This window comes from Punica granatum, chromosome 8 (assembly GCF_007655135.1).
Source record: "Punica granatum isolate Tunisia-2019 chromosome 8, ASM765513v2, whole genome shotgun sequence".
NCBI lineage: Eukaryota > Viridiplantae > Streptophyta > Magnoliopsida > Myrtales > Lythraceae > Punica > Punica granatum.
In genome coordinates this window covers 26,327,821-26,340,567 of record NC_045134.1, presented here as the reverse complement: position 1 = coordinate 26,340,567, position 12,747 = coordinate 26,327,821, and the positions used below count along the sequence as shown (strand labels likewise).

Genomic DNA, 12,747 nt, shown 5'->3' with positions numbered 1-12,747 from the left:
TTTGTTATGTAAATTCTCATGGAATATTTAGGTTGGTTATTGTCTTGGTGGGGTTGTTCTTGGTCTGTTCCGAACGACGCCAGGAAATAACTTGAGTAAAAAATGGAACATGGACTGAAAAATGGTTAGGCTTAATGAGAATTTCACCTAGGTTTAATCTCACATAAAATTTGGGAATCACAAAAGGATGGAATAGGGCTCTATCTGTAAATTCTCATGGAATATTTGGGGTTGGTTAGGACATACATGTATGTATATGGCTTATACGTATTTATTTAGATATTCCACGTCGATCATGATGTGCTTCTTTGTACCCTAAAATGGAAAATATATCCCGACTCGTACGCATAATAACTCAACTTTTATATTATTGAGATGGAATAATATATAACGATTAACGATGATGAAAGGGATAATTAATAACTATTCTAATCGTAATTAGGTTCATAGTTTATTGAGTTAATATCCCAAATTAATATATCAAGTTAATCAGTTAAAAAAATGGAAGAGAAAATGAAGTTAATAAGTATTTTAATAAATTGCGGTAAATGTTACAAAATATATATATTGTGCACAGAAGTTCAGTGGACCCAATTAATTCAAGTTTAAAATAAGTCGGTTCAATGAGAGATGAAACTTTTCTAATTTTGGATTTTCTCCATTTACAAAATTTGAACTCAAGACCTTTGCTTAAGGCGATGAGTTATCGAACTACTTGAATCACTTCAATTTTATAATATATAAAACATTTTTTTCGAAAGAAGAAGAAGAAGAAAGCCCTGTTTGGTACATGCAGTACAACAAAGTAGTTTATTAGCAACTAAATGATCAATTTTAGTTGTTAAAAGTCGCATTCAACAACTAAAATATATTGCAACCAAACTATTTTAGTTAGTATAAACTTTAACAACTATATTTTGTTCTTTAACAACTAAAATTTTAGTTGTTAAAGAGTTTATTAATTGCTAAATGAATTCTTTAACAATTACATTTTTCAATATACTAAGAGGTAAAATGTAGTTTCTATAGCCTATAACAACTAAAAAAACTTAGTTGCACATTAGTTGCTAGAACTCAATAACTAAAGGACATGATAACTAAATATATATTTAATTGAAAAATATTTTAGTCGTTAAAAGTGATTTTAGCAACTAAAATTGATTAATTAGTGAAATGTGATTATATTGAGAGAATAATAGTGATTTCTAGGTTGAACTAGAGAATTTGGAGTGTATTTACTTGGAAGAACTTAATTTTAAGATATCATATTATATATATATATATATATTATATTCTTAGATTTATAAAATTAAAAGAAAATATATGATTCATATAAAATTTAATAGAAATAATGGAATGAAGGAATGGTTATTCCATCAAGTCGGAAGGAAAATTCTTTCCGAATGAAATGATCATTTTAATTCATGAAAGTGTCACTGCATAAGCACTGGTTTATTACAATGGTGAGATTTTCGTTCCATTCCATTTCGTTCTCATGTACTAAACGAGACAGAAAGAGAGAGAATATTAGTAGTAAAATGGAGGGAACCAAGGAGGGAAGCGGATAGTTATTTTGTTAAAATCACAATCATTTCCTTGATCTAATGGCTCTTATAAATTAAAACTTATATAGAATGAATATTTCGTAAGATTAAAAACTACACAAAAAAAATTCTTCTCCTTTATAATAATATAAATATATAATAACTTGTTTGGACAGAATATAAACATTTTTGAATTTCCAAAGTTTATATTGTTGTCATGTAAGTCATTAAATTTTCAGATATTAGGGTGAACACCGACGTCCTTGGTAGTTATTTAATAAACGTTTATAGAAACACATAAATGAAAAAAAAAAGTAAATAAAAGAAAATAACGAACAATATAATATCTTCGGCTACTGCTCAATTTTTTCATAAATATATAAAATAAATTGTTTGTGAGTAAATCTGCCAAGTGCATACGAACCATTAGTTTCAAGTAAAAATCAATTATGAGTATTCGTCTCTCTTGGTATCCAAGACAAGTCGGCGGGGCGCAATAAAATTAAGAAAATTTATATCTAACTAGGCAATGCAAATTATTACATTCGAATAAAAAACAAAAAATTTATTTAGCTGTATAAAAACCTTTTTAACGTATCAGAATCAAATTGATAGATATATATGTGTGTATATGTGTACGTATGACCAATATAAGGATTATGGGTCAGCGATCACATATGCTTCTCAATTAATTGATTGTGGTTCTTGACTCTTGGGCTTTTGGGAATGCGAACAGAAAACTACAATAGTGCCTTCTCCATTATAATAAAATCTATTACTCACACTCTCATCAGATCAAGTACAAAAATATCAATACATGATGTTTATTTATATTTATTACTGTTTATAGGTTGTATAGAGAATATCGTCATTTATAAGATGATATCATCTAAAAAATTATAACCGGAATATCCATCTTCAATTGCCATTCGTTCCCTCATTGTGTATATATGCTTGATTTTTAGCATCCTTATTACAAGTTTACAACCCATATCCGCTTTGGCATTCACAAAATATACTAAAAGGAGACATATGTATATGTGAAATATTTGATCTATTAACTAGATTATGATTTTTAAAATTGTAGGAGACATCGATGTCGCAATTTGAACAATTTTTTTCTTATTAATATAGTTTGGATATATATATATATATATATATATATAGAAAAAAGTAAATTGCCCTCTAACCTTTAAGGCTAGGTGAGCTTTACCCCCGACCTCTAAAAAGTTTAACTTTACCCCCAATTTCTATAAAAAAAAAAGAGATACTTTGCCCCGTACAGTTAGGTTTCAACCAAATTTCGGCCAAAATTATTTATGATAATAAAAAAATTTCAATAATAATATTAAATTAATTTTTTTTTAAAAAGGAAAAAAAGAAACAAACTTCTAATAGAATCCGCCAGTGACGTCGACCTAAAGGGTGGGGGAGCCCCCACCGACCACCCTACCCCTCCGATCGACATCGTCGGCGGGGCTCCCAATCCCAATTGGAAGTTTGATGGTTTTTCTTTTTTTTTATTATTATTATTATTATTATTTAATTTGTAAAAAAAAGGCGGAATTTCGTCGGGATTTGATCAGAATGGCCAAGTGCCTATATTGTATAGAGGTTGAGGGGTTAAGTATAGCTTTTCAAAGGTTGGAGGACAAAGATTATTCACCCTCAAAGGTGGGGGGCAAAATGGTTTTTCTCATATATATATATATATATAGTCCTATATTAGCATTCAAACTTTTTATTTAAATGTTCAATATGCCTCAACGACCACTAAGTAATAACTAAATTTGTCGTCCATTCATATACTATTTCTTTAACAGTGTTACATATATATATATATATATATATAGCTGAAAAATGTAATATATCAATTGATTGCGCGCGTCGATGTTCGATACGTATATAATTACTCTAATTACGAGGTTTTAAAGAAAACTTTTACCGGAATATATAACATAGGTTCTGCGGTGTAGGATTAGGACTAGCCCTGGGAGCACCAACCAAGGTAGTGAAAAATCAAATACAACAAGATCAGCGGGGTATAAAGATTTTAATGACGATACCTCCTAATAATAGAGGGCTTAAACAGTTCAGAATCGAATATCTAAAGAGAATGAGTACCCAAAGGCAAGAATTAATTACGTCTTCCGTAATTATGCATAACTATAACGTTCTAACTTCTCGCGAGAAATGCCATTACATCGTGGATGAGAGCCCGAAGAAGCGGTGCACCCAGGCTCGTTTCTGCCCCGACAACTGTGCGTTTCATAATTATCTAATTAATCGTTACTACCATTGAATTGCTACTTAGCAAATTTTTAACCCAACTGTGATCATTATTAACTTATGTTATATATATAGCACGTATAAATTCCGTCGTAGAGATCAATCTTCATTGTTCCTTATTTAGTTTCCTCGAATTTGCATGAAAGAAATTAAAGATATCATGTTAATAGTACTGTTACAAGTGGGACACGGTCTCTCAACTCTCGCTCTCTCTTATATGGACGGAGCCAGGATTTTCATCCATGAGAGTAAAAATGTTACCTGATATAAATAGTACATAATTTTTTTTCAAGAGGGTAAAATACTAATTTTACATAAAAAAACTCATAAATAAACATACTTTTGAGACAAAATTTTAAAAAATTCAAAGTTCAGGGGGGCAATTGACCGCCCTGCCAATACATTCGCTCCGCCCATATATATATATATATATATATATAGTCTCAAAGGAGAAATTTTTTGATGAGCCTATCTCTACATGAAAAATTACTAATTTTCTTTTACCGTTAAGAGAGTACCAATTAAATTGTAACAAATTGGAATGAGTATTAATAACTCCAATAATTGTCATACATGTTATCAATTAAGTGAAGCAATTTTATTACAAATTATTTCTCACCACATCATTGTGAATTAAAAGTATTTATATATTTTTCATCTCAAACGAACCATCATCGACTCAATTGATCATCCCCTCAGCGCGGCCAACCTTAATCTCATCCCTAAAAGGTCTTTTTTATTAAGTAAAATCCTCTTAAAAACGTATGCATACTTATTTAAGCAGCCGTTACATACATATATATAGTCATTAAATTAAGAGATTATGTAAAACAACTTGACACACTTGGTTAGAATCCCTGCAGCTTGATTTTCGACACTTACATTCCCTTCTGCCCATCTTTGGCACCTTAATTAATTATAGTATAATTAATTTGCTGGAAAATTCTACCATGCATGTTGGAATATACATATATGAAAAAAATATATATAGTCAAACTTGTCCCAAGCTCTGTAGTACTGGCAGATTAATTACTTATTTAAGTAGCCGTTACATACATATAAATAGTCATTAAATTAAGAGATTATGGAAAACAACTTGACACACTTGTTTTACGTACCTTTGAAAATAAGACTATATATGTGCTAATTTTGAATGCATGGCCAACTTGGTTAGAATCCCTGCAGCTTGATTTCGACACTTACATTCCCTTCAGCCCATCTTTGGCACCTTAATTAATTATAGTATAATCAATTTGCTGGAAGATTCTACCATGCATATTGGAATATACATATATATATATATATATATATATGAAAAAATATATATATAGTCAAACCTGTCCCAAGCTCTGCGGTACTGGCAGATCAATTACACGCTAAATTTACCTAACCATATATTTAATTAATTATTTAATTTCTAGTCGCGTGAGGGAGCAAGTAATATTAATTAGTTTTCACCATAAATTACAAGTTGATGGAAATTCCTTAATTCACTGATGTCAACAATTAATCCACCCTAAATATGATTGGCTCCACTCCATGGATTCTGTGTGGGCAGAGGCTTTACACGATATCAATATATAATGGGTCATTGTAAGTTATTATCACAGTCATGCATCCCATATTCTTACTTCTTGGAATGAATCTTTTAATGGTAACTAAACTAGGATTCATCTCATCCCGAAATCAAAACACGTCAAAGATGCAGGTTGAGCTATGCGACTCGGAGGGGGTTTGAGAACCACTGGAAGCTGCATCCATGGATAGGACCAAATCTGACGTTTTAGCAAAAATTAGTCTCACCCAATAGGCAGAGAGAATCTCGTGTTCCCACCGGCGAAAGCCTATCAATCGAGTTATGTATCAGATATTGGGCTTTATGCTCATCAAGAGCTATCCACAAAGAAATGCAGAAGCCCATTGGTCGAACTGTGGATGTTTCTTAATCGGCCCAGCTCAATGTACTGATCATTATCAGGTCGCCCGCCATCATGACCTGACCAAGGCAAGTCGATGATCGATGATTCAAGGTTGGAAATCCACCGAAACCACCCGTGGAGTAGGTCAAGTCCTCCAAGGACATCTAGTGGTCTCATCGCAAAGATCCTATCAATCGAGTTACGTAACGGATATTGGGCCCTAGGCTCATCAAGGGCCATCTACAAGAAATCTGGAAGCCCATCAGTTGAGATAATGGGCCCAATCATCTAAGTGGCCAGCCCAAATATTCAGCTCTTTTTTCGGGTCCCGCGCTTTGTGACCCGATCCAAGTCGTCCAACCATGACAGAGAAGCCGAGTCGAGGCCGCCCTGACTCAGTCAGTGTCATCCTCCGACTCAGTATCCCCTCCATTGAAGCAATCGGAGCAGAAGCGCAATCCGATCCCATTGCCGTCCGTTTCCATGGTCGATCGTGCTCCGGTCAATGCCTGAACATGGAGTCAGCGATGGTGGCGACATCACTGCCCCTGCCCCCAGCCTCCGACCTCGCGGCCTTGGCGGTGTCTTTCCTCAACGAGCGGTTCCAGTCGAAAGAGGATCTGTCGCGGACGGCAAGCTTGGTCTCCGAGCTGGATACTCAGTGCGTTGACTTGGATCGGCAGCTGATTGAGCTGAATTCACGGCTCGGAGCGAGCCTCGTAGCTTACTCTTCCTTCTCCGATGGAATTCACGGTCGAATCGGGGCCATCATTGCCAAATTGGATGAGCTCGGATCATTAACCGGCGATTCTGACCCAAAATCAGGTTCAACCACTTCCGGACTTGCCCCCAACGTACATGTACATTCATTGTGTTCATATAATGCATGAGAGAGCATTTGATTGTTGTTGGTCTGTCTGAAGTTTGAATCTTTAAGTGGATTGAGTGTGAGAGGTTATAATTTCGATGCTCAAGTATGATGCTTCCGGTCATGTTTATTGATGCTTGCTTGTGAAATTCTGCCATTTGGGTAGTCTGTGGCATTGATACTTTTTGTGTTCCGATGCTTGAAGATGGTCGAGGGAAGAAGATACTGGGAGAAGAACTGCCTGCATTGGCAAAGGAGGTAGCGAGGGTGGAGACTGTCCGAGCATACGCAGGTTAGTTTCATCTTTTCTCGGGATTCTATCTTTGATATTCTGGTGTACCTCGTGACTGATGGATAGGTCATTGAAACAAGAGGATTCTTGTCTTTCGGTCTTGGAAACACATCGACTGTATAGGAGCTGCTTATATTAGATTTGGCACTGAGCATGGAAGGTCTTCTGATCTCCTTGTGGGTCTTTGTGGATGGTTCTTCTCTTTTAGCGCCATTTATTTGATCTTATTAGGAATATTTCATGTTACAGTGTCATGACAGTCCATGTATTCTGCTGTTGCTAAACGTCCTTGTTCATATTTTCTCAAAAATACAACAAAGAAAAAAAAAATTCTGCACCTCACTGTTCTTTGTTGCCTAAGAACCTGTCTGTCTTTTCCTCTAGAAAGAAAATCCTCTTTCCGTTACTATACGCGGAACTGAGCGGATGCTCCATAGAGCTGGACATGTGCTACATTACATTGAGAGTATCCAGTCCTGTTAACTGAGGCTTCGTTAAATGGAATAAGGATCATTGCTTAAACCCTTTAGCAGTTTTTTTTGAAGTGACCAAGGTCTCCGTAACACGTGATGGCATTGGGTTTATGCACCATTGTGCAGATGCTTTTTGTCATTGAGAGGCTAGACAATATGGATTTTATTGAATCATTACCTTATGTCAATTAGCAGGCTATTCTATCATGTGATGCAATCTGATATTTAAACGCATATAATTTCCTATTGAGCTTTGTTGAATTTTTCATTTCTTGCTTCATGATTCATGATGATGCTTTTTTAATTGTGTCTTTCAGAAACAACACTAAAACTTGACAGCTTGATTGGTGATGTTGAGGAAGCTGTGTCTTCGACCTTCAGTAAAACCTTAAGAAAGCAGTCTTCGGCACAAGCATCTGAAGTGAGCATACTAATAACCACTCTACTAATCCATGCGCTCATTCCTCGTCCTAGTTGTGTGCCCCCTGCATTCTCAGTTTCCCTTAAATGACCTGCTTGACTAATTGTCTAAAAATTGAAACGAGTCCCCTCAGGCTTTAAATTTATTGCAGGAAGCAGGCAGACAAGCAATTCAAACACTTGGAAAAATAGAAGATGCAGTGACTGAAGTTACAAAAGCACGCCCTCAGTGGACACATCTTGTGTCTGCAGTTGATCACAGAGTAGATCGGGCACTAGCCATCTTAAGACCCCAGGCAATTGCAGATCACCGGGCCCTTCTTTCTTCACTCGGGTGGCCTCCACCTCTTTCTGCGTTGAGTTCTTCAGGTCCGGATGCATCAAAACCCTCTTCAGCCCCAAACCCTCTCTTTACAATGCAAGGGGATCTCAAGCTACAATATTGTGAAAACTTCCTATCCTTGTGCCGCCTTCAGAAGTTGCAGAGTAGAAGAAAATCTCGGCAACTTGAGGGGGAATATCGGGAGATTGCTCTACGACAACCTCTTTGGGCAATAGAGGAGCTTGTGAATCCCATCTCCCTAGCTTCCGAACGGCACTTTTCAAAGTGGACTGATAGACCAGAATTTATTTTTGCTCTTGTTTATAAGATTACGAGGGACTATGTGGACTCACTGGTTGAGTTGTTGCAACCACTGGTTGATGAAGCAAATCTAGTAGGCTACAGCTGCAGAGAAGAATGGATTGGCTCTATGATCTCTTCTTTATGTACGTACTTGGCGAAAGAGATATTCCCGATTTATGTCAGCCAACTAGAAGAAGAGAGCATATCCGGGGTTAAATCACAGGCAAGAACATTGTGGCTCCATCTTGTTGACTTGATGATGTCATTTGACAAACGAATTAAATCCCTCGTGGCGAATTCTGGAATCTCTTTCTCACTCATTGAAGAAAGGAACCTGCAGAAGCTTTCCTCCTTGTCTGTCTTCTGTGATCGGCCCGACTGGCTCGAATTATGGGCAGGTATAGAGCTTAATGACACTCTTGATAAATTAAAGACCGAGACAGAGGGTGAGAGAATCTGGACAAAGAAAGTACAGGGAGCTGTTCTTATGTCTGGCTCTGAAGATTATCGATCTCCTGCTATTTCAGATTGCTACCTTCGAAGCCTATCATCAGTCATAGATCGCTGTCGATCCTTGCCTCTTGTTTCTTTTAGGTCAAAGTTTCTCAGATTAGTCGGTGCTCCTACAATACAGAAATTTTTAGATTGCCTTCTTCTCAGGTGCCAAGAAGCTGAGGGGTTGACTGCTTTAACAGATGGTGCTGCCCTTATCAAAGTCGCAAACTGTGTCAATGCTTCCCGATACTTCGAATCTGTTCTCAAAGAATGGTGCGAGGATATTTTCTTTATCGAGATGGGATCAGAACAGAGCGATGAGCCTGGAGGTTCATTTCTTGAAGAACCGGGACGTGGTATTCTTGATCAGGAGATCAAGAAGGTGGAGGAATTCAGAACAGGTTGGACTGAGAAGATATCGGTTGTTGTCCTAAGAGGATTCGATGCTTTGGCACGAGATTACATGAAAAACAGGAGGCAGTGGCAGGAAAAGGGCGAAGAAGGTTGGTCTGTGTCAAAATCTTTCGTTGGGGCACTTGATCATTTGCAAGTTAAAATGTCAATCATACAGGAAAGTTTGAACAGAATAGATTTTGTCTGCGTTTGGAGAAATTTAGCGGATGGGATGGATAGAACGCTCTTTGTTGGTGTTTTGTTGGGCAACATGAAGTTTCACAATAGCGGTGTCAAGAGGTTCAGCCATGACATGGAGGTCTTGTTCGGGGTCTTCGGTTCTTGGTGCTTGAGGCCCGAAGGGTTTTTCCCAAAGATATCAGAAGGACTGAAGTTGCTTAGAATGGACGAAAAGCAGCTTAAAGATAGTTTGGCAGGAGGCAGGGAGGCCTTGAAAGAGCATGGTATTCGGCAGCTGAGTGTTGCTGAGGCTGAAAAGATCGCCAAAAATCGAGTATTCGCGAGCTGAAGGATCGGAAAAACTGTCAGTCTCTCTCTTTTCATTCTCACCTTCAAATAGCATTCAAAGAGAGTGCTGAAATGACGCCTTTGTACCTTCTAGACCAGTGTATTTTTTTGCGAGAGAGTTCAATAAAATTTGAGATTAGGTCGATTTATTCTTACAACTATACAGCGAGCACGACTTTTACGAATACATATGTAGTATGTAACTCAATTTTTAGCAAGAGATTAAACTATTTAGTGAGGTGATTTTGTGTACCGTAGAGATTTTCGACCATGACATAAAATTATGTCTTTCCCATGTACTCTGCTCTATGTGCACATATACGCGAGCATCGATTCTTTTTCCGATACGTGTCCTACGATATGCAGACATTGTATCAACTAAGGCTTGCATATGATAATAGTCGAAAAAATCCTTAAGGGTAAGTGCATGTGGCCGGTACTGTTCTCTTTTTGGTATGCAAGCGTATGCACGCAGACCTTGTCGTGGACATCTTGAAATGTTTAAACTTCACGATTTTTCGTCGATTTTTTGTCGAAAAACCATATAGTATAAGTGCATGCAAACCGGTACTCACTTCTTGGTATGTAAGTGTACGCATGCATACGACATCTTGTAAGTGTACGCATGCATACGACATTTCAACAGAAAGAATCCGCGTCTCTTACTGCCTTCAAGTTGTGCCCAACACTTCTCAAACCCGAAAAATCTGAATTGGATCGTTTAAGCGTTTTCTCGGGATTAAAACACGCCAAGACAATAGACTAACGTGATAAATCTAAACTAAATCGACTGTCTGACTTTTTTTGGTTAAACCTTTCAAATTGAAACAACGAATTAATATCATATATGGCTATAAGTACCTCCACCTCCTTACCAATTAAAACTTGACCTAACCTCAATTAGGGTTTAATTAATCAGGTCAGCATGTCCCACAACGTACCATGCCAATAAGACAAAATCTCCCATTAATTTGATATTGGCTTGTCCATGTCACATGTGGGAGTGACGTGTGAACAGTTTACTGCCAACCACAGTCCTCCACGTGGCTGTTTCTGGCCGAATGGTTTTGTGCGGGAACACCGCGGCAGGTCGCCGGAAATTTAGGGGACGGATTGGGATCGTTCGGTAGATACGGCCAAGCGGGCCCCATCAATAATGACAGTTGTTGGGCCCACTTTCATGGAGTAATTCTCTTGTATATGCACTTTCACATAGCAAGTATTAGCTTAATATTATCATCTACTCGCAGCTATAGCATCCAATTAAAATATTTTAAAAAATATTGGTCTCATAACGGGTTCACAAATTCTCATTTACAAGTATTTTGATTGATTCTTACATTACTCATCATTAGTGAATAAGTAATATTCATTGAATATTTACCCTGTTCACATCACTCTCCTCATATTCTTTCTCCTCTCTTCGCCCTCTGCCTCGATCGAGTGATCACGTAACCCGGACTAGTCCGGAGGACACATAGCGTGCACCGTGTCTATGTACTTGCAAAGGTTTTTTTGGACCACAAGCATATGATAAGACCCAACGGGAGCTCTAGATACCAGATCTTATACTTTATGATGTACATAATTCAACATTGAAAATGAACCTTCAATAGTTCTGATTACACCCAATATGAAAAGTGAGGAAAATGTTAAATTGGAAACGTCAAATTGTACTTGGACTTGAAGGAGCTTTCCTAGGTGGTCCTCAAAAATTATTCTCGAAAATAGGTTCTTGGACGGACCAATGTCGTTCCTATTGAGATGTTGACTGTGCAGTCTAGAATCGCTCAAGTGGGAGCAAGCTTTACTCCAGTATACAGATGAAGGAGCTATAGGCAAGAAGTTTAAGATTTTATTTCAGGAAAGTATACCTTTTTTCGGTGGACCAGGAAATTAAGTATACCTTTGATATGGTAAAAGATCAATATGCGGACTTCCTCAAATGCTTCCGAGAAGGATACACTTAAATCCTCAATACTTCATTGTTGAGGACATGATCATAGCAAATGTTAAAACGATAAGTGGAGGGGGGGTACTTTGTATGGAGTTTTTGAAATTTGCTATACAAGTATCCCTTTCTTCCTTTCCTTTCCCTTCCCTTGATTCTCTCCAATCTAAACATACGGGTAATGTTGATTATACGAATTTTGTCACATAATATTGATGTTGAAAATTGAGGTTTTCAATATTAAAAGAATACATACGAAGTCATCCAAATATATAAGAAGATGATGAATTAGGGTTTCCATCATCGAGATAATTCTTACATAAATGCATGATCGATCTTAGATAATAAAATATGTTTATTAATTCAAAGATGCTGATGCTGATGATGATAGTAACAGTAATAGTAGTAGTAATAATAATAATAAACAATCATGACTTGTATAGGTCATAAATTATGCTTCGTAGTGACATAATTTAAATACGATAAAGAGGTTCGAAATCCATTGAATGAATACAGTGGTCATACCAATGTTCTAGCAGAAACGATCTTTACAAAAGTTCCTTTATCTAAAGAAGGACAATACATGACACTAAATTGGCTCAATCTTTCCTAGGACCTCAAAGAAACAAAGAGGGAAAAAAAAAGGCAAGAAAAGAGAAAAAAAAATTAGGTAGGCATCTTTTTGGTGGCATGTAAACATCTATATCTATATAACTAATAAAAGCCGAAGCGATGCCTCGAAATGTGCCTCACATAGGACAAAGTATGCCTTTGATTGTAAGACTTTTGGAGTCACCATCAATAGGGACGTGATACTCGGTACAATATCGCATTGCCACTTCAATGCTAGAAGCCAAAAAAACTTGAACTCATGAAACGTCTTATTAAACAAAAAAAAATGTCTTAAATAATATATTTATAATTACATTTATAATATATTGAATTTTATT

General features: G+C 36.8%; 1 protein-coding gene across 2 annotated transcripts; it reads left to right on the top strand.

Annotated features, from left to right (window-relative positions):
• Nucleotides 1–6,131: 6,131 nt before the first annotated feature.
• Nucleotides 6,132–10,105, top strand: LOC116188344 (RINT1-like protein MAG2). Of its 2 annotated transcripts, none has more exons than XM_031517631.1 (4): nt 6,132–6,577; nt 6,826–6,912; nt 7,703–7,806; nt 7,940–10,105. In XM_031517631.1, exons 1-4 carry the CDS (start codon nt 6,268–6,270, stop codon nt 9,845–9,847), a joined length of 2,409 nt encoding a protein of 802 aa, XP_031373491.1. In that variant the 5' UTR covers nt 6,132–6,267; the 3' UTR covers nt 9,848–10,105. The 2 variants fall into 2 exon arrangements, with proteins under 2 accessions (XP_031373491.1, XP_031373492.1); XM_031517632.1 differs by having other exon boundaries at nt 6,133–6,577; nt 7,958–10,105.
• The last annotated feature ends 2,642 nt before the right edge of the window (nt 10,106–12,747 follow it).